This window comes from Puntigrus tetrazona, chromosome 23 (assembly GCF_018831695.1).
Source record: "Puntigrus tetrazona isolate hp1 chromosome 23, ASM1883169v1, whole genome shotgun sequence".
NCBI lineage: Eukaryota > Metazoa > Chordata > Actinopteri > Cypriniformes > Cyprinidae > Puntigrus > Puntigrus tetrazona.
This window is the reverse complement of record NC_056721.1, coordinates 18,162,343-18,183,779: the sequence shown is the minus strand read 5'-3', so window position 1 is coordinate 18,183,779 and position 21,437 is coordinate 18,162,343. Positions and strand designations below refer to the sequence as shown.

Sequence of the window (21,437 nt, the reverse complement as noted above, 5' to 3'; positions counted from 1 at the left end):
TAACAAGCATCTAAATTACACAATAAAAAACAAGCTACAAAACAATAAAACATAACCTCAAACCTCATAACGACAGCCATGATTCATTTAGTTCTTTATTTCCATTTATTTTACTTAAAAACAAACAAACGACCCATAACCACAAACATGATTGATTTACAAAACGGTAAGACATAAAAGTAGCAAAACAGTGCAAAAAGGTACAAAAAAATTCATGTAAGCATGATAAGAAATTTGAGATGATTTTTTTTTTCTCTTTATCAGGTTGCAGTCTATCAAATAAAGCAAGTTTTATAATCCCACAGCAAAAGATTCCATGAAGTCTGGCAGGACTAGATGCTGTTAATGACGAGGTCTATGCAATGGAATTGTACAAAGCTCCGCCTCCAATCCTATCACCTGCTTGGCATGCAAAACAAGGGTGAACAAGGGTGAACAAGGGTGAAACACCAGGGTGAAAATGCATCAGGGTGAAACAACGTGATACTTGCCGAGAGAGCGAAGGTCGCCATTATGTTGCCAGATAACGGTCTCTATTGGAACATAAATCTTTTTAAACTTATCTTGCTTATCTCTTCATGGAATCGGTTCAAGTTTTAAGACTTTGATAAAAGCTTTCACATTCATTTACTTAAAAAGCGTAAATATTATTTTGCGGAACGTGACGAGATGGAATGTTTACAGCACAAATCAGGCAATTTGTACCATGAGAAAGCAAACAAGCTGAAGTGCAATCTAAAAAGTAGGAATGGAACTTGATCTCACATGAAATAAGCTGAAGAGAAAAATAATTAAGTAATAATGCCGTAAAAAAATAAAACAAAACATTCTGACATTCAATTCAGTCTTGCCCCTTTTTGAAAAATGCCCCCTTTTTTTTTCTTAGCATGTCTGCTATTGAATTTTAAGATACAATTATAAAAGTTTTCACATCAAGTTTAGGAAAATTATTTGAAATACCCGCATTTTTAGCTTGGAGGGTTTGAAAGTTGCAATATTATTACAAGCTTGTACTCGAACGAAGAAAAAAAATAAAAATAAAATAAATACAAATATAAACATTTTTATATTTGTGACAAGAAATTATAGTTCCCTCTAGTGGTACTTTTGCATCTCTGCAAGTGCTACATGTGTTACCTGCTGCAGTTAGTTATAACTAATACACCGTGAGTTCACTTGAGATTTTCAAATGGGTTTTTATCGTTGGATTTTTACAGCAATAGTTTTCCCCAAAAAATCTGTCATCATTTACTAGCCCTTCAAGTTATTTGTGCTTTAGTTACAAAAAAGGGTATTGTGAATAATGTTGATAACCGAACAAATAGCCATTGACTTCCGTAATATGAAAAAAACACAGTGGAAGACAATGACTACCATCAACTGTGTGGTCGCGAACATTCTTCACAATATCTTCTGCCATGTTCAGCTGAAGAAAGAAGCGCAGACATGTCTGCAACGAGTGAAGGGTAACAGTTGACAGAGTTTTTGGGTGAACTATCCCTTTAAATTCACGAGTAAGATAAGGTCAGTGTGGCGAACGACGGGAAAATCCCAAATCGCGTACCTGTGAGCTAAATAACCACTTAAATAGCCAAAAAAAAGTGTGGAATGTGGGAATGTTGCAAATTTAATTACGCTGCGAAGAGGCGAGGGCTACCTGCCTCCGATTATTAATGACAAAATTACTACACGGTCGAGTACATAAAGCATAAATGCACAGTGTATAAGTGCATAGTGCTTCATTTGGGAAGCAATTAATAGCTTCAACGATTTGCTGTACAATGTAAACTACACAAGACAAACATTCTTATGTATATGTCATTAATAACACGCATTTAAAAAAAATTAAAATAAACATAATTGTGTATGTAATTAAACACCGGCAATCTATATTCACCACAGACCCCGTTTCAATCATGACCCCATTATAAAAACCCATGAAACCTCGAGGGGCTCACGGTTTATCGGCCTTCTGGGTTTTGACATTACGACTGCAGCACCCAGCTGAAGTCCTCTTAGCAGCCTCAGTTGTTTTCCAACAGGAAGTTGAGTTTCAGAGCGTCCACGCCGTTCTCTTCTTGGGTCAGCAGAGAATGGAGGCGAGCTGCCGTGGCCTGTTCCCGCTCACGCATGCTCCACTTACGCAGCATGGCGAAAACCCGCATTTTGTGTTGGCTGTTGTCCTCCTCTATCTGCTGAAGAGCGGTGGTGTTCATGCCCAGCGCCACGATGCCCACCTCCCTCCAGCTGTTCCCGATGCAGCCGGCCACCATCATCATCTCCTTCTCGCTCACCATCCTGGAGTCTGAGAGAAGGGGAAAGTTAGGTAACGGAGCGGCGCGGTCGCGAGATGCAAAGCAGAGGTGTGCATGTGACTCACTGATGATACGCAGCGGCTCGTTTTCTATTTCCTGACGTCGTTTCGCTGTCGTCTCTGAAAAACCAACATCATTTACAAATCACAAATAGATCGCCGCCTGTTCTAGAAAGTTTAAAGTCAATAGGGTGAAATACGTAATTATAAAAAGAGTAATATTAAATATCTTTTTTCTTGTATTTTAGGACATTTTCAAGATCTACCTAACTTAGTAATCGTACAAAAAAGTACATTAGAAAAAAATACTGATCACATTGCAAAAAATTTATAATTAAATTAAAAAAATTTTAACCAGTACCTTTTTTTTGTCATGTTTCCCAGTGCTCTAAAAATGTGTTTACTTTTTACCTTTCTTTAAATTAGAAAATCAGAAAGATCTACTTAATTCAATAGGGAAAACCAGTTTTCATTTCACTACTCAAAGATAAATATTCTTCTTTAAACATGAACTCCCTTAATTCTGTTCAATTTGACTTCATAAGTTCATTTTGTAACTCAAGTAAATGTATCATGAGTTGATGTGTTTGGGAAAACAAGACAAAACGGATTTTCTGCGCTTAATTTTTTAAAGATCCACAGAAACTCTATAATTTATATAACGCTTTATACATAACGGAACGTTTCTGGTTTAGAGCTGCTTTAATTTTAAACAATTAATTGAATTAATTTTAAGCTCTAAAGATTTCCAGGACAATTAAGCTTGTTATATATACAGTTTAACTCTCATTACTGTAACAGTGAAATTATGTTTATGTTCTCTTGAAGTATTTATACATTGCAGTAGCTTTTATTGCATGCAATTATTTACTGTAAGTTAAATTAGTTGACTTTTCAAAATGTATTGCAACTATATTTTAACTGTAAGACAAAATGACTACTGGAGTAATTAAAACCAAAATTAAAAATTAAGAATAAAAAGTAAGAATAATATGCATAAAAGTCACAAAGTCAAAATTCAAAGGACGTTAATGGCGGGCAACGGATGATTTACCTGCGTTTTTTGGTGTCTTGCGTTTGTTGATCTGCAGCTTTTGAACGAAATCCAGTTTAGGAAATGTCTCCTGCATGTCTCGCGTTTTCAGCACCTTCAGGAATTTCAGAGCATGCTTGTTGTCTTTGTGAATCACATAATCCAACACGTCCCGTACCTGTTTCGAGCGCATGTTCGTGTCTTTGATGTTGTTGTACTCATTATCGTTCAGTATGCCACTTGCATGGCAGTGCTGAACCAGAAAATCCGGGTCTCCTTTCAGAGCCTCCAGTAGCTCGGTCTTGAGTCCTCGAATGAGCTTAATGCCATCCACGGGCCCATCCATCGCCTCTTGCGCTCGGTTAGTGATGTGCAAACCTCGATTTGACACTGCTTTTCAAACCAAAGGCTGTAAAACCAGAGATTAAACTGTTTTAAACAATAAAAGGCTTATAGCGTGTAATAAAACATTTAACATAAAGAGGACAAGAACAGAGGAGAGTAGCTAAGCATCATGGGTGCACCCAAAATAAAGGAAGTATCTTCTTTCTGATCCCTCCCACTGACAAATTGTTTTTTAAAAACCGCACATGGTCTTTTTTACCACTTTAAAATTATGAAATATATATATATAGAAGACAGATTTTAAGCCTATATGCGTGTGCCGACATCACACAAATTAAGTGTGTAAGTGTGAGTTGCATCTTTCATTGAATTATCCGCAAGGGACTTTCCAGTTTAGTGGGCCACTACAAGAGATGCGTCATCTTTGTTTACGTTCAATAAACGGCTGTTGCGCACATTTTAACACATTCGTACGCTGGTTTGCTTTACTGAGGAATAATAACATTTTAAGACACAATTGTTACTGTATATCGATTACAAACACCGCAAAAGCTCGCATCAGTAGAGAGAGAGAGAAGAGCGCGGGAAAACTGAAGAGAACAAAGAGATTAATCGAATGATGCGCGACGCGCGAGCGTTCCGTTCCACTTCCGTTTTTTAAAATAAAACTTACTGTTACAAATTTCCTAGAACTCGCTTTCATTTCAGGACGTCTTTAATTGCAACGTAGAAACTGAAAGTTTAAAACGTAGGGTTTTTTTTCGCCCGCACAGACAGATAGAAAGCAGCGGAGGGAAGTGCCCTACACACATGAATGAAAGCACACTTCGTTAAGCACGAAAGTAAATTTTCTTTACCTCGGTTTGACGGAGAAGAGCGCGATGGCTCGTTCACGTTTCATCCGTATGTAATGCGATATTGATACAAAAACAAGCTCCTGCTGACGCCCTCTTCTGGATGGGGAGTGCTATTCACGTGCCTATAGCTGGTGCTATTTTTAGTATGTAAACTTTCACTATCAACATGCCCAAACGCCACCATTTCTTTATTTTTTTTATACCAATTAACCTAATTCTATTCCGTTTTAGAGAACTGAGTCGTTGAAGTTAAAACTGACCCTTGACCTCTTATTCATCAGTTACTCTAAAGTGAGTCTTGAAAGGGAATGTGATGACAAAATCATAATTCTGCCTTAGGGAAGTGATAAAGTGCTGAGACCCAAGTAATGAAGAAATGAGCTCTGCGCTAGTCACCTCTCTGTCTCATTTTGTTTTTGCGTGCACCTTCTGAGCTGTTTGACAGCTGCTGCACACATCTGCCTTGCATATAGAAATAAAATATTACTAAATAAGATGATCAGAGTTTATATTCTTTCCATCTTCATGTCATGGCCTGATTGTGATTCTATGAGGACGTTTCCTTAGTGATAAAGTTCGCTACAAAAAGTTATTTTTATTGTTCAGTATCTATATTCATTATTGTTTCATTTATTTTTTATTATTTTATTGAAATTATGTGTGTTCAATCGCAATCGCAATCATTGATTTAATTCACATAATATATGTAAGTGTACTGTGTGTATTTATTGTGTATATAAATACACAATTACAGTGTATATTTTTAAAATATTTACATAAATATCCATATAATTTATGCTATATATATGTGTGTGTATATGTATATATAAACGTAACATACTTTTATTAAATATACATGGAGAGGTTTGTATTTATATGTACTTAGTAAATATACACATCACATAACTAAAACCTTTGTTTATGATGCGATTAATTGTTTGTCAGCCCTAACTGAAATCTATAAAAATGTGCTCGTGATATTTGTCCCCATTCTCATATTTATAAAAAAAAATCCATATCGCTCTTAATATTTCCCTCTTGGTTCTCAGCATGACAAGATTGAGTAAAAAGTGGGATATCATAATTTTTCCATTTATGAAACACCAACAGTTTCTGAAGTAAAGTGCATGAGAAATCCAGGATAATATTTATTAGAATCTTATTGGTCCCCATAAGAAAAACAAGGCAGTTAAAATGTGGAAAGACCTAATAGTGCAATATAATACAATAATATATTGAGATATATATATATATATATATATATATATATATATATATATATATATATATATATATATTTATAAAAGGCATAATCTAACACTGTGGAATGCAGTCTCAAGCAAGACTTCCATGTGACTGAGATTAAAAAACTGATCCATTGCCTGAAGACCTAAACAGGCTCCTCTGAGAGATATCATTGCTTTGTGTTCCCACACTTTTATTTTACATTAGGTGAGAATTTAACAGGAATCTCCGATGAAGGGGGAAAAAATGAAGAAAAAATGCTGCACACAGCTTACAATCCTTATTGTCTTAATGAATTTTTTCTTTTGATTTTGGGGTGAAATATGAGCAGGACGTGGAGGCGGGGACTTTTGCTCACTTCCAGGAATCCTGTGGGATTCCCAGACTGAGTAGAGGCCTTGTTGACTCACTCTGTCTGTTCTGCTGAGAGTCTGATGATGAACGGCTGATCCCAGATGTGGGAGGAGCCTTACCTGCTAGGTGCAAAGCAGCTCTCCTCCCATTGGCTGAGAGGAGTCAGTATATTTCCTCACTCACAAACAATGTGAGAGTGAGCAGAGGCAGAGTGTTCAGAGCATTGAGAAGACAGACAGAGAAGCCAACAAGAAAACTATCAGCACATCCACTCAAAGACTGCGGGTTCAAAGTAAGCAAAGATCTCATTTCATTCGTGGGCCTTTGTTTGGAGGGAACACACGCTTGTCATGTTTTGCATTTTGAATGCATGCTTCATGGTTTTGTTTGACTGAGCTGCTTCTCACTTTTCGCATCGCTTTCAGTGGTCTTGTCAGCCGTAGGTTTCTGTTAAGAGTCCCTGAAGTTGCTAAATGAATTTAAAAGACTTTTCTTTTCGTAAAAAACCCAAAATACATCAAGATGCTTAATTTTTTAGAAATGAATGTGTGTAAAACAGGTTGAGAGCTGTAAGTAGTTGAATGCCTAATAATATTTTCAATGTTATTTGTAATCGAAGTAAACTGAGCAAATACATTTCAGCATTATTTGTGCATTGCAACCGTTGTCATGAAAATGTAGTTGTATAATAACAAAATATTTCAGATTATTTGTATTTATTCAAAAATAACCATAGCAACCTAAAAATGAAATGCGATTCATTTATATATATATATATATATATATATATATATATATATATATATATATATATATATATATATATATATATATATATATATATATATATATATATATTAATAGGCCTGAAAAACCTATGACTTCTTAATATTGAAAAGCATTTTAACTAGCTATAAGTCGCCTTTTGTGATTTTAAAAGGACTGTAATTGCTGGATATTGAAAATTCATTGGTCAAAAGATGCTGGCATCCTTCTGATGATGTGATTTTAAAGCAGATCGGTAAGAAAGGTAAGTCCGACCTCTGGGAATAAAGTGTGGACTTGTCTAAGCATGCTGCTGTGACCTGAGTGTGATATTTCTGCTTCATTGAATTGATCTGATGAATGTTCCCATGTCATTTAAGCAGAAGCACATCGCGTATGAGTGCCTACTGGAAGCAAATCAGCAGTTTTGGAAAGCCCTTGGTTGTAGTTTGCTGACTTTTAGGAAGTCCTGAAATGCGGGATGAGATGAGAGAGAGAGAGAGTGTCTCATCTGCTGAGTCACATCCTAATGTCTCAGTACGAGAGATCTTTGAGAAAACGTAGACTTATCACAGCATTAAAACATAATAAAGCTCGTTGATGGGTTCCTTTTGATATGATTCTTTCTCAGTCAACGGGCTACATAGCAGATCAAAACTCTGTTTACGGTTTTTATGTAAGTGGAGTAATTTAAGGTAATGATGTGTCGATGCGACGTTTTAACTCTGAATCATCTTTTTACCCAAAACAAAGCCTTTCGCTCAACCGTGGGAGAACATATTTCAAACGATGCATTTCTATAGCTTATCGTTAAAATGCTAGCTGACTTTAGGATTTAGCATTAGTATTATTTAAACCTAATTATAGCTCTTTACTGAGAAATTCACTGCGCCGAGGACAATTTATTTCTGACTCTAATCTCCGCATGGATAACTTCCAAACGATTTCTGTCTGTTCACGTCAGGCCTGCGAATTCATGGGTAAAGAGAGAGGGTTGCGGTCGCAGGTGATCGGTTTCCTGTGAATTTTGTAAGCATCATGACAGGCATGAGATCATGTGATAAGAGCATTGCTCCGCTATTTCCTGTCATATCAGGCATGAGTCTGAGCACGCCTGAATGATCAGGTGAGCAGCTACAGGTGTTGTGCACTGACGCCGAATGATGACTCGATCGAGTGATATGGGAAAGGAATCATTTCTCCTGTTTTCAGATGTCCCGCAGCTGTATTGTGGATTTCGTGACGCATTTGATTTGCGCAATCGCAAGATTGCCTTGAGTGAAATGTACTTTTTTTTTTTTTTTTTTTTTTTTGCAATGCATTGTATTGGGCCAGCTTTTTAATGTCTGATTGTAGGGTATTTAGTTTCCTAATAAAATTATTTTAACCACATTTCTATCTATGCTTTGAAAAATTTAAGATTAATAGGAGTGGCATAGGCATCGAAGAACCCTTTAACAGTTTTTACAATAACCATGTCTTTAGAACATATTTCTAGTGTGTGTGCTCGTAAAAATGAATGTGCTTTATTGGCATTTCATTATTCAACGAAGAACCTTTTAACATCCGTAGCTTTTCAACGCACAAAACGTTCTTTGTAGCCATAAAATGTTCTTTAGTTGTGTAAAACGCTTTTCACTGTAAGCAAAAATGGATCTTCTGTGGATTTACTGAGTTTAATGTAAACCCAGTAAAAAAATAAAACTCGTTACTTTATCATCTGACATTTTTAATGCGTTTTAAAAGTTTAATAAGTGTTACTAAAATATACATTTCCATATATCGGCAAGGGCTTCTGAGAGTCTCGGTTGAAAACTGGTTATATAATAATCAAAGTGATTTTTATTATTTAATATTTTAATGTCCCAACAGAAATCCTACTGAAGGCATCAAGATGGCAGTCAGTTCATTTCATCGCGGTCAGTGGTCCTCACAGTCCTTGCGAGTCACAGCAAAGGAGCTCTCCATCGTAGGCGTGCGAGGCAAAAACACGGCCATTGCTGAGAGATTTTCCAAGTAAGCAAATTTCAGCATTTGCGTATCTTAAACTAATCCCTCTTGTCTTTTAACTCTCCAATTTGCTTTCACTTCTGCACACTTTTAGTGCTCTTTAGACCTTGTTTCTAACAACCTTTTTAAAAGCTGCTGCTTTGTTCTAAATTGGTTTACGATGTTCAGACCTCTGCTCTAACACCGAGGAGGTTCATCAGCAGAAAGTGCTGTCAAATGCTATAGTGGTGCTGTCAGCAGCTGCAAAAAGTTTAAATTTAATACAGTTTAATCTAATTACAAATGACACGCTAAGTAACTAGATTAATAGCATTCGGTTCTTGATCTGTGAGAATCCCAATACTTACTCATTTCTTGTTTTAGAAACATCAGATTGAAGTTCCATACTGAATTCCTCATCTGGTCTCAGATATTGAACTTCAAGCGTACGTGTTTGATTTACTGCCGCCCGACTCATTAGAAGCTTCTCGGTCAGTGTATTTCCCGTGAGGGGGAATTTCTCAAAGCATCTGGAGTTGTTCCAGTGCATCTCCTGTCAGATTTTCTAATGTCTTTTCCAGCGTTTTGCTTTTGGCTTGCCTTCTACACCTGCCTCAATAACTTCACCATCCCAAACACTGTACATTTGCCAGCTGGCTTAGTGAGCATTAAAGAATTCAAAGCAAAGGATTAAATGGTTTCGAATCTGATTACTGACCTGTGATAGGTGTGGGCAAATAGAAATCATGCGTTTGGTAATCGGCTGTTGCCTCTGTTCAGGCCTGCAGGACTATGATTATTATCTTTATCACTGTGAGCGAAGGGTTAGCGAAGTATTAGTTTGAATGTGGATTTCTTTTGAAAGCCAGATGAAAGTCCTGCTTTCAGTGGTTGGGAATTTTTTAAAGTTGTTTTTAACATGCCGAAAAAAAAAACAGGAAACAAAATCAAGACAGTCCAGTTCATCTTTTGCATGTGTATATCTTGCGACCACTAGAGGCCAATAATGACCAGAAATGACTTTTTAAATATTTTTAGGCAGATAAAAGGACGTACATCTCAGAACAGAGAAGTCAAGCTTCTGCTGACAGGTTTTTTTTGTAATTCTTAGAAACTAGCTATTTTTCATGAGTTTAAGTTTAGTGAACGACTCTTCCTCTTTATTTCTTCTCAGGTACCAGAAGGCAGCAGAAGAAACAAGTTCAGACAAGAAAAAAGTAAGTTCTCAGCACTTTGCTATTCATTATCTAGCTATCTTTATACTACCGCTGTTGTTGTTTAGACCCGCATGTGTTCAGTGTCCAGTTATCTCAATCCCTATTTAGACTTAATCTGCAGGTAATACCCATGCGCTTTACATAACTGGTCCAGTCAATCTGTGTCTTCTGAATGGTAGTGTTTCTTTGTGAATAAAACTACGAGGAAGCTTCAGTAAATGGTGTAAGAGTTTGTCAGGATCTGCAGGAATGAGGATGATCTGGATGATACTCTTGTGGATGTAGGTATTAACTATATGACTGTGTTTGAAAAAGAATGCAGCTGTTAGGTGTTATAAAGGTTTTGCATTGATGTTTTGTTAAACTTTTTGTCTTGTTTTGCCCCATTGTGGGAATACCTTGCATTGTTTTGAAAGTTCGTTCAGTGTGTTTGTGTCAGGCCTCATAATTGTCTGGAATTTGAATAGCTGACTCCAGAAGACCTCTTAACATAAGCCAGAAGTATGTGAGCTGTTGTAGCATGCATTAAAGAGAAGAAACTAGGGTCAAATTTTGCATGCAAGCACATCACAACCATATGGGTTACATTTAGTGATAAAAGGATAGTTTTTCAGTCTTTAGTGTTCTGAAATTAAGCTGAGTACTTTTTTTTTCTTTGTAATTAATATGTTTCAGAATTTGAAATATTTTAGCACTTATTTATTTTCATATAAATTCTATCATACATAAATATTTAATATATAAACATTTATGTATTTTTTTTTTTTTTTAAATGTTTCATACACACACACACACACACACTGAAAACAACTTTTAATCATTTTAGAGCACTAAATTACAATCTAAATTATAATAAAATCTAAATTGATTCTATTATACTACATTTAAAGTCTGGTTTTGTCAATTTATATTTCATTAACTGTTAGATAAACTTTTTAAAATAGCCTTTGTTCAACTGAGCACTAAATGTTAACCGCTTACACAAGCTGGATATGTGCCTAAATATCTTTCACAAACTTTCTTTTTTCCCTGTTTCCTGTCACTACTTCCCTTTTTATGTTCTTCCTGGTTCGTCTATCCTGTTGTAAGGGGGTTTGGCCCAGTTCCCTCATGCAGATATTTTCTAAAGACTAGCATCTGGTGCTGCGTTTCTTCCCCCCTCATTTCCACCAGCACAATCTGAGGGAGCCACTCCTTTTATTTGCCAGGTTTCTGAAGCTTTTGTAGTCAACCTTTTTTCCTAGCAGACTAACAATGATTCTGTTTAGCCAATCGCTACTAATCCAGATATTGACAAAATGCTCTCAATCATTTATATCTGCTTATTGCCTTTCCTTGTTCTTTCTGTGATGGATTTTCTGTGTAAATCCTGTCATAAAAGCCCTGGAGACTTTCAGTCAGTAATGTATTTTTAATCATGTGTTTATTAGTATTTTTTTAAACCTGTCTCAATTAAAACTTAAGACTGAAATGGCTAAATCTGTATATACTGTTACTTAAATTTGTATTTCAGTTTCGATAGTAATAGCGCAGTACAGTCAGACTCTGGATTGTCTTCTGTCAAGAAAGAGAGTTTAAAAGTTGAGAAACCCCAGGAGTGAACGCTCTACTGACAGTCTCTTTGTTCTTTACAGTCGGAGAAGTCGACTCCTTCCTCGCGCAACGGCAATCTGAGTGTCCTAAAGCAGCTCTGGGAACAACCAGCTGAAACGCCTCCATCTCCAGAACCCAAAACACACTCCAGACAGCAGGAGAACCATCAGCGACAGCCTTCATATCCCGCTGTTAACACCTCTCCGGAGTCTACAGACGGCCAGCTTGTTGACGGCACAGAGACCCAGTTGTTGAGCGACAGCGACCAGGAGATGGAGAAGTGGACGCAGAGAGACATGCCCATCGAAAAGCCCACAGTGCCTCTCAACAGTCTGAAGATGATGTTTGAGAAAGGCGAGACCTTTCACAACAATGTAAGTACAAATAATTATCTAAATTGGTGCGTGTTATCTTAATTGGGCATCTTGTCAATGTGTGAATGAACTGAAAGTGTGTTCGGTTTAAAAGGGCGTATGCAATTTAAAAGCCCAACCTCCCACTTTTTAGAATTATAATTATTTTTTTTTACATCCTATTAATGTTATTTAAGACTTCTTGGACCAAAACAGTGGACCTTCTTGGACCGAATGATTTCGGAAGGATCATGTGACACTGAAAATGCTAAAATTTGAGCTTTGCATCGCAGGAATAATTCACATTTTGAAACGTATTAAAATAAAACAGTTGTACTACAGAATATGATATTTCAGAATATGACTAATTTTGATCAAATAATGGCGGCACTGGTAAGCGTAAGAGACTTATATTAAAAATATTACCAACTCCAAACTTTTGAATGGTAGTATAATTTCTTCATTTGCATTCATATGTTCAGGTTGAACTAGGATGTTTTGCATTGTGACTTGTGACATTGTGATTGACAATTGTGTTTGTAGTAAGTCTAGTATGTACAGTAGTATGTCGACTCTTATGTCCCCTTAAAGTATATTTAAGTGATGCATATGTCTGTTCTGCTTGTATTCAAAACATTCAAGAGAAGACTGGTCATGCTGCGAGTCACATGGTCTGTGATCATGAAGACACACGGGTGCTTCCCCAGTCTAAGGTTGTTTCTGTAGGTTCACTGATCTGAAACAGCCTGCAGGATCATCACTATTGTTAACTTGTGTTGTGTAACCTTGCATTAAATGTTAGTGCTGCTTGCTAATTCTATAGCATTACTTCTCTTATAGTTCACACATGGAGTGAGAAAAAACTACAACACTCTAACATTTGTTGTATTAAATTTTGTCAGAAGATATGGAAGTCTAGTTTTACTGGAGCTTCTTTTGAAACAAGATCCACTGATTTTGAATCTTAGATCTATTGTTCTCTGCTAGTCTGTGTGGTTGAAGATGACAGGAACATTCTTGTGGTGTCTTTTCAGGCATGCCTCGTCTTCGTCTGACATTTTGCTTTATTCCTTAATTGAATTTTTTTCCTCAAAGGATGTGTGTTCAAAATGTACTGGGATTTCACCGTACACAATGGTGTCTCTTGTTTGTTCCACGGCCTGCGAAGGCCAACGTTTTATCTGCAAAAGAGTAAGCTGTTTTGAAGTAGCGTGGGTGGAGGAGAGGGAAAGATTGAAACTGAATGCATTTTTCCCATTGTACTGTCACCACTGCATCAATAGTGGTTTAAAACGTCCCAGCATGCAATGAACTTAGATTCACACCATAGTTAGTGGTTCTTGCATCACTGTTTCTTATTGAGGTTAGAGACTTTTCCCCTATCCCTAATCCAAACTTTCAGTTAGCTGTGAATAGTTTAGTCCAACCAGACATTTCATTAAAACGAAATGACTCAAAAGAACACTTGGCACTGATTTGATTCTTGAGTTCACTTCAACTCAACACAGTGATTCGGTTGCAGCAGACTACATTTGTTTTGCTTTTTATGACATTTTTGACTTTGTAGGTACACTGATGAATAATTAATATACATTTTTCGAGCTAAACTCTAACTCCTCACCTCTCAAAAGACACTTCCATCAATAAACAGGGATGAGGTTGCACTCATTGAAAGTCTTTGCTGTTCTCACCGGGGGGCTGATGTCATGAGATAAACGTCCACATGATCTCTGCAGGGTTCAGGCTCTCCGCTCCCATCAAAGCCAAGCGTTTCTCCTTTAACCTGAGGGATGGTCATGAGGGATAGAAACTGACTGAAATTATTTGCATTTATCATCTAACCCTCCAGCAGTTTTTATTTATTCTTTAATTTGCTACATAATTCACGTTACAGGATATTGAATTTGTGCTACTTTGAGAGCTGAACTGAGTAATGAAGTGCTGAGAAAAACGGGTAATAAAAAGAAGTTCCAGATATGTAATGACGTGTGGACACATTTCACAAGAATCTAGACTTCCGCGTATGTTTTACCGTCTAGTGTGTGTCATCTAGTTCAATAAAAAAAAATATTCATATAACAATATAGCAGCTCTACTGTATGCTATAATAACAGAATAATCAAGTAATAAGTGTGTAAATGTATAGACAAATATTGCATAAATATTACATAAGGCTGCAAAATATCATCCTTTTGCCACTTTTTCAGTGTGTTTTGCTCATTGATAAATATAGTATGTGTATATATTTTATTTTGTCTCAGATTTTATCCTGTGATAACATAAGGACGCTCCTGATTTCTGGCAGGCCGTGGCTCAGATGTTCCATCTTTTGTGTGTTTTGGATTAATAGAGGGTCTTTTGTCTGGGCTGATGCCCCCTATGGCTGCGCCGCCTTTGCCTTTTGTACTGTGTTTATTTCCCGCTCCCCTGGTGTCGGCACACCAGCCTGGAGACGCTGCACTGATGCCTGGCCGGCTGGTTTCTGATGGCTAATCCACGATTGGGGGGTGGGCCGGTTTCAGCCCCGTTGTTGGATTTAGAGGTTCAAGCAGCTGCCTACCCCACCCCACCCTCTCTGCCCTCCCCCTCTCCGTCCCTCCCGCTGCTGCCAGCAAAACACTGGCATGCTCACCGTCTCTAATCTGCTCTCAGAGCACTGCCGGGCTTTAGGCAGACAGACTCGGCTCTGTAAATCTCCAGGAATCACGGCGGACCGCCCGTTGTTGTCTGTCTGATTTTAAATAGGTAAGGCACGTGGCTTTGAGATCGATATTGTTATTGTTACATGTGGAAACTCTCTGTTGGGTGGAATGATGGTCAGTTTTAGTTCCTGTCGTGCTGCTTTGCTGAGAACAATGACAATGGATACAGCAGACTTTTTGGAGGATGTGTTTGTCCTGGGGTTGACCGCACTGTTGTAGGACCGTATTTGCTAGGCACTTGAAAAGTAAATGCTTTTATTTTAAGTGTCATATTCTGAAACAAAAGCTAACGTGTAATATCACTACATAAAGAAATACAGTATTGTCCCATCTTTCATTTAACTGTTAGATTTATTATATTAAATTATTGTGAGCAAGCAGGAACAGATGCCGAACTTTACAAATGTTGCCAGTGATTTTAGTTAATAATTTATGGAAAAGTTTACGGATCAACCGTTATGACTCATTTTATCTAGTATCTCGTACAAATCAGCCGCATCAACAGGGTCTCAAACTGTTGTGGGCTCAGTAACGGGGGTTGTTTCTGGTCTCCATGTGTCTCTGTCCGATGGGTGTAGAATTGCATGAGAGCGGTTGTGCTGTGTGTGTGCTGGTGGTGTTGTGGCAGTAAAGCCAGACGCTGGTGTCTGTCCACGGCTCTCTCAGAGCTCATTAGAGGATTATTGATGCCAGTGGAGAAGCTGGTCTGCCAGAGAAGGAGACATGTTTAAACACTGCTGTCATGGTTTTAAATGTCTCTTGTCACCTTGCTAATTGGTGCCGTTTACTGAAGTATTACTTCAGCTCATGGGTTGGGGGATTTTAACAAACCCCTTACCCAGAGTGTTAAACTTTAAGGTGTAATTTTGTCCTGCATTGAATAAGGCTTTTTGCTAGCCGACAGATGAGGGGGAAAAAATTATCCTGCAGAATTAAGTTACTTTTGGGGAAACACACCTCAGAACATAATTTTTATTAGCCCCCAGAACACAACTTTGCTACTCCATTTCCTTTGAAACATGATTGACATTTTTGATTGGGCAAGTTTTGAGAAGCAGTTGACCCTTTTCAGGAAGCTTAAACTGAGGTGATACAGAAAACTGTCACATTAAAGAGACACAAAATGGCATTTATTGTTTGAATATCTTATCTTAAGACAAGTTAAAAGCGGAGACTTTTTCATTAACAAAGTTACCTGCTCTGTCTTGTCTGTTAGTTTTATCTTTAGTCCGTAATGTATTTCTCACTGTGTGAGAACGTGGACCGTGGCATGGCTTGTCAGACATGGTAACAGTAACAAAGGAGGGAGGTCTTTGCAAAGGGTAAATTGTGTTGGCTTTGTTACACAGCCATATTGAAATACCAGAATGTATTAGAGATTTACGTTTGTGGTTAAAAAAACACCCAGAAATTATTTAGCAATGCCTTGGCGAACACCCAGAAAACCTTAGGTGCGACTTAGTGACTCCCTAGCAACCATCTAAAACAGTGGTTCTCAACCATGTTCCTGGAGGCCCCCAAAGCAACATAAATACAATTTAGAACACCTTAAACATTACATAAGAACACCATGGCACTTAGAATACCCCAGCAACCATTTAGCAATGCCTTAGCAACCACCCAGATCAATTAGCGACCATCTGAAACACCCTACCAACTGTAACAGGCTAAATACACTCAGAACACCTTAGAAACCGCATGTTAACATCATGGCAACCACCCAGAATACATCTAGCAATGCTTTAGCAACTAGCCAGTCAAGGACTAGGACATGGAAATGAGAACAAATATGCATTGTGTCTGACTTTTAAAGTCTATGAAATCACAATTGAATATCCTGTTTTAATCTTGAAATGCTTCCCGTTCAAGTAGTTAAATAGATGTCAAATGGCTAGTCACAATTTCTTCTTAATGCTCTCTTTGTCCCTTTTCCATGCTTAGCACTTTTCATTAACACACATTTCTTTGTCTATTTAGGTGTCCAGAGAACCTGGGAAAACAGGAGACGGTGGATCAGAGAACATGGACGATAAAGGTACAGAATCAAACGCACCCGGCACTAAACCCAAACACACCCATCTTGTACAATATGTTTTCAGTTACATGATCTCACATCTTGAACTTCCTGCTTCCTTTTTGCAACACTGTATGAGTCCACTTTCTGGAAAGTGCTGATGGCAGTTCTGTGGAAATTCCTGTTTCCCATTCTTACTTTGACCTCGTCCCACATATACTTTCTTCCCCATTGTATTTAATTGAGTTATTAGAGACCCCACTGACCAATCGGGACTCGTTTTCTTCCGTTCTCCACAGAAAGTCTTGACTCCGGAGTCAAAATGGTGGAGTCCACCCCTCTTAGGGACCGAATGGCCATGTACCAGGCAGCTGTGACCAAGCACGATTTCCCTTCCTCCCCCACTGTGAGTGACAACCCCCTCCACCCCACTTCATCATAAACACTCCCTTGGTTACTATCGCTCCGTATGATTTCATCACATGCAAATGTTCAGTCGTTCTGCTGACATGACTCTATTTGCATCTGTTTTGAAGGGATAGTTCAACCCAAATTGAGAAGTCTGTCATCATGTGTGCATGTTGTTCCAAACCCGTATTAATGACTTTCTTAAGTGCTTTTTTTCATGCTTTTTCCAATTAAAAATGAACAGGAACGCTGAATCTGTTCATAAAACCCATCTTAATAATTAATGTATGAATTGGACTCATCTATTTTATTCAGATTTCAGGATTGTCAGAGAATGACAAATTTTAGCCGGCTTTTCTAGAAGTTAGTTAGTTAAAGTAGTCAAGGGCCACACAGACTATTTTATGGGATCTTTTAATGATTTCAGTCTTCATTTTGCATTTCCATGGGAAAATAGCAAAACGCAATCATTTTAAAAGGTTATCTTTTTGTGTTACATCCTAAAGTTTAGGATTGGAATGCCTTCAGGAGGATAATGAGTTTTGTGCGAACTGTTCCTTTAAAGGAGCACATGCACAAAGATAACCTTTTCCCTTTTTGTGTTCCTGGATCTGGCAGAGTGAACCAGCAGACAATGAAGTCCGCAGTCACAGTGTGAAGCAGAAGGAAAATGTGCCGCCAGTGTCTCCTGATGTGGTGAGAACTGACAACTGACCCTATCTGCTTATGATCCTGGCCTTATTGTGTACATACACATTTTTTTTTGTCTTCATAATCATTTATCAAACAACTTGCCCCACACCTGCCTTTCTTTTTTGGATGACATCATGAATCCCTTCCATATTTTATTTATTTCCCCAACCTGACTCCAATCGTCCTCCTGCTTCTCATGATGCAGTCAATTCCCATTCGTTTCATTTTTAATGAATATCCGGTTTAAGTCAGATGTCACATTATGAAATCAGAAGGGGTTACAGCTGCAGTTTAATTTTTAATGCAACAGATTATATAAATGTATATATTTTAAGTAGTATCGTTTCTAGCACTGTAGCCTCAATCAGATCTCTTTCTATCCGCAGGGCTCTGAATCTAACTCTATGAAAAGTCCCAATTCAGACAGGAATGGTGAGTCTCTTGCATTCACGCTTGCATACAAACCATGAGCGAATTTTCTTTGTCACTTGGAAGTCAGCGCCCTCTAGAGAGAGTTTTGCTGAAACGCCAACACCTTCTCTCATTTTACAGGCTCCGTTATAAGTCCTGAACAAAACCAGCCTAAAACTGTTAGGGTGAGTATTCAATCAATAATGACCTTTTTAGTGACCTTTTTTAGTTTTATACCTGCATTTGTTTTTTTTTTCTAAAACATTTCTAACTTCTGCCTTTTGTGCACTTGTAGATGTTCCGTCTGCCTGTCCGTGAAACCTGCATCATGTGCCTTAAGACCGTGTACCCGCTAGAGAAACTCGTAGCGAATCAGCAGATTTACCACAACACCTGCTTCCGCTGTGCCTACTGCAACACTAAACTCAGGTGAGGACATGGCCCTGATCCTGTCCTGAAACACTTGTGTCCCATTTGTCAGTTCATGGAGAAAGGTGATCATAAGTTTGCCCACCCCCTGCACAGGCCAGTGTTACCTTAGCTTATTTTTGTGTACTGACAAAAATATATTAGTATTTTATCATATTATTATTTTTTTTTAAATCAAGTATTTTTTGGGGTTGTTTAGTCCACAGAGTAAACATTCTTCTAACTATAACTTTGTGACTACATATCAACTAATTCTCATTAATTTGCAACTACAGACCAGACCGTTAGGGTAGGTTTAGTTGAATAAGTTAACTATATAGGTTATATGTACTATATATGTCATAACATGTTTGTTATTCTCGTATCTCATTGTCAGTATGTTGTGTATTTTGTGTACTTGCGGTAACTTACCGATATGGAGATACGAGCCTCTGAAGGTTTCATATCCAATCTCCGTCGTCGTCCACAAAAGCGGCTCCTTCAAGTTTTGTGATTTGTATTATTATATTTATAGGAGGAATTGAATGGTCAGCTAGAAATGCTCTTCAAATTACCTGCGTTAGTTGTCCGTTTATCGCGAGCTGCTCCCGCCAGTTTTTTTGAACTGCGAATGCGCGCGACTCAAACGCTCTGCTTTCCAGTCAGAAAAAAACGTCGGTTAATTCAGATTTCACTAAATAAGTATTAGCTGTGGATTTTTTTACATTTTTATCAAAAATGTCGAAGATTCAATAAGCCTACAACATTTACGGTTACAAAGGTGACATTCATTAATAGAATTTTTGGAAAAGTCATGTCATTATATTTTTCCTGTCGTCAACTTTTTTTGTCATCAAAATATTTTCTGACCATTATTTTATTCCAGTAATAAGATCTAGAATGCAATTTAGGACAGGACTGTATTTAAATAATTTTTTTTTTTTTTTTTTAAAAAGTTGGTTTGTTTCTAATCTCTCGCTATGTTTTGCCGCCATCTTTTGGTCAGTCTGGTGAACTACGCCTCTTTGCACAACAACGTCTACTGCAAGCCGCACTACTGTCAGCTGTTTAAAGCCAAGGGCAACTATGATGAGGGATTTGGCCACCGACCCCACAAAGAGCTTTGGGAGGTGAGAGGAGAAGGAGCCGAGGAGCAAGTGAAGCTGTCACCTCAAGAAACCACATCCAGCCCAACAGTAGAGGAGTCTTCGCTGGTAAAAGTTAACGTGCTTGAGGCCACTTTAGAAACCCGAACCCAGGCCACCTCTGAGAGGTTGGAGAAGCCACTGGAGACCGGGCGACTCAAAATATCCTGGCCTCCACAGTCAGAAGGGGACGAGACTGCAAGCCAGGTGTGTGGATCTACAGAGGCCAGTGGCATCAAACCCATCCGCCCGAAATGGCCTCCAGAGGGCGACACGGTATCAAGCAACGCAGACCAATCTGATCTCCCAAAGATTCGCAGGAGCGTCTCTCTCAAGGAGAGAAGCAAGCCGTTTTCCATCTTCAGCTCTGCTCCGGTCACTCAAACCAGCAAGATTTGCCAAAGATCTCCTTCAATCGAGAAGCCAAGCTCGGAGGAGGAAATGTCACCCGTTTCTTCCACCACCGACACGGTGATCTCTTCCGAAGACATGACCGAACACAACCAATCAGAAGATGAGGAACAAGGTGAAACAGAAACCAAGGAGGAACGCGACGAGGAAACGATGGAACAGGAGGAGAAAGTGGAAGCGCAAGAAGAGGACCTTTCCTCCCTGAAATGCAGCTCACCGGACAACAGTCCTTCATCGTCGCCCGAGAGCGAGTCTGGGTTGGACCCAGAGGAGAACCAAGCCTCGCAAGATGTGGGATTTTGGGATGGAGAAGAAGCTGAAGACGACAGAGCTGATGTTTCTGTGGAGGACCTCATTAAGAGGAATCGCCATTATTACGACGAGGACGAGGACGAGGATGATGTGGTCTGAGTGATAGATTAGATGTCCCTGAACTTTAATTTCCCAGAAGCACCAGCGTATTTTCATGTAGTCTTTTCATGTGGGTCTTTGTCTGTCTTTCGTGCAGTTTTGTCTTCTTCATGTTTTCAGCTTATACACGTGCCTATCAATGTAAATGAACGGAAAACCAAGTAGTTGGCAGGTTATTCATAAGGTTTCTCTAGTCTAGATGATGATGCACTAGTTCAGACGTCTCCTCAAGCCTAGTTTTATGAAATTTTAATTCGTTTGGTACTTTTTCTATGTTTTATATATTAACAGGCTGGAACATTTTATTCAGCTGCTGTTCCAACTTCAGAAAATTTGCATCTCTAACAATAAAAAAAAAAAAAAAAAAAATGTTGCTGTTGCTTTAAGAATTAAATTTGATTATTAGGCCAATCTTAGTGTTTAATTCAAACACCCATCTTTATTTCACACAAGAGGTCTATCACTACTGTAATGCACTTGGATGTACTTTAGAGGTTAAACACCCCCGCTGCACCACATTTAATAGGATTGGCAACCTTTAAATGTTTTAGTTTATTGCAAAATTGTATTTAACTATTTTAAATGTCACTTTTTATCATGGGACCAAATTTCTTGGAATACTTTTGTTTCAAATAAATTTACTACTACAAAATTTGGAATGAGAGTATTATTTTACATTTAGTGTTACAGAGGTATTTAATAATATATATATATATTTTTTTCCAAGGTAAATGGGCATGAAACTAGCTTTTTTCAATTATTATTATTA

At 38.1% G+C, this 21,437-nt stretch overlaps 2 protein-coding genes across 2 annotated transcripts; one reads left to right on the top strand and one right to left on the bottom strand.

The window, feature by feature from the left end:
* Positions 1–82: 82 nt before the first annotated feature.
* zgc:174906 (uncharacterized protein LOC571548 homolog) lies at positions 83–4,677 on the bottom strand. Its single transcript, XM_043224586.1, has 4 exons — positions 4,550–4,677; positions 3,369–3,756; positions 2,381–2,434; positions 83–2,305 (listed from the first exon to the last, which is right to left on the bottom strand). Exons 2-4 carry the CDS (start codon positions 3,691–3,693, stop codon positions 2,025–2,027), a joined length of 660 nt encoding a protein of 219 aa, XP_043080521.1. The 5' UTR covers positions 3,694–3,756; positions 4,550–4,677; the 3' UTR covers positions 83–2,024.
* A 1,612-nt stretch (positions 4,678–6,289) lies between these two features.
* Positions 6,290–21,320, top strand: lima1a (LIM domain and actin binding 1a). The gene is made up of 11 exons (XM_043224702.1): positions 6,290–6,440; positions 8,786–8,929; positions 10,077–10,119; positions 11,754–12,086; positions 16,745–16,802; positions 17,081–17,187; positions 17,808–17,885; positions 18,269–18,314; positions 18,435–18,478; positions 18,589–18,722; positions 19,708–21,320. Exons 2-11 carry the CDS (start codon positions 8,808–8,810, stop codon positions 20,666–20,668), a joined length of 1,926 nt encoding a protein of 641 aa, XP_043080637.1. The 5' UTR covers positions 6,290–6,440; positions 8,786–8,807; the 3' UTR covers positions 20,669–21,320.
* The last annotated feature ends 117 nt before the right edge of the window (positions 21,321–21,437 follow it).

Bases quoted from the DNA above. Each gene is read 5' to 3' on its own strand.
- zgc:174906 (XM_043224586.1), bottom strand. From the start codon at position 3,693: ATGGATGGGCCCGTGGATGGCATTAAGCTCATTCGAGGACTCAAGACC. The intron at 2,435-3,368 runs GTAAATCATCCG...TTGGTTTTTCAG, and splicing joins CAAGACACCAAAAAACGCAG to AGACGACAGCGAAACGACGT. The intron at 2,306-2,380 runs GTGAGTCACATG...CCCTTCTCTCAG, and splicing joins CGAGCCGCTGCGTATCATCA to ACTCCAGGATGGTGAGCGAG.
- lima1a (XM_043224702.1), top strand. From the start codon at position 8,808: ATGGCAGTCAGTTCATTTCATCGCGGTCAGTGGTCCTCACAGTCCTTG. The intron at 8,930-10,076 runs GTAAGCAAATTT...ATTTCTTCTCAG, and splicing joins ATTGCTGAGAGATTTTCCAA to GTACCAGAAGGCAGCAGAAG. The intron at 10,120-11,753 runs GTAAGTTCTCAG...TGTTCTTTACAG, and splicing joins CAAGTTCAGACAAGAAAAAA to TCGGAGAAGTCGACTCCTTC.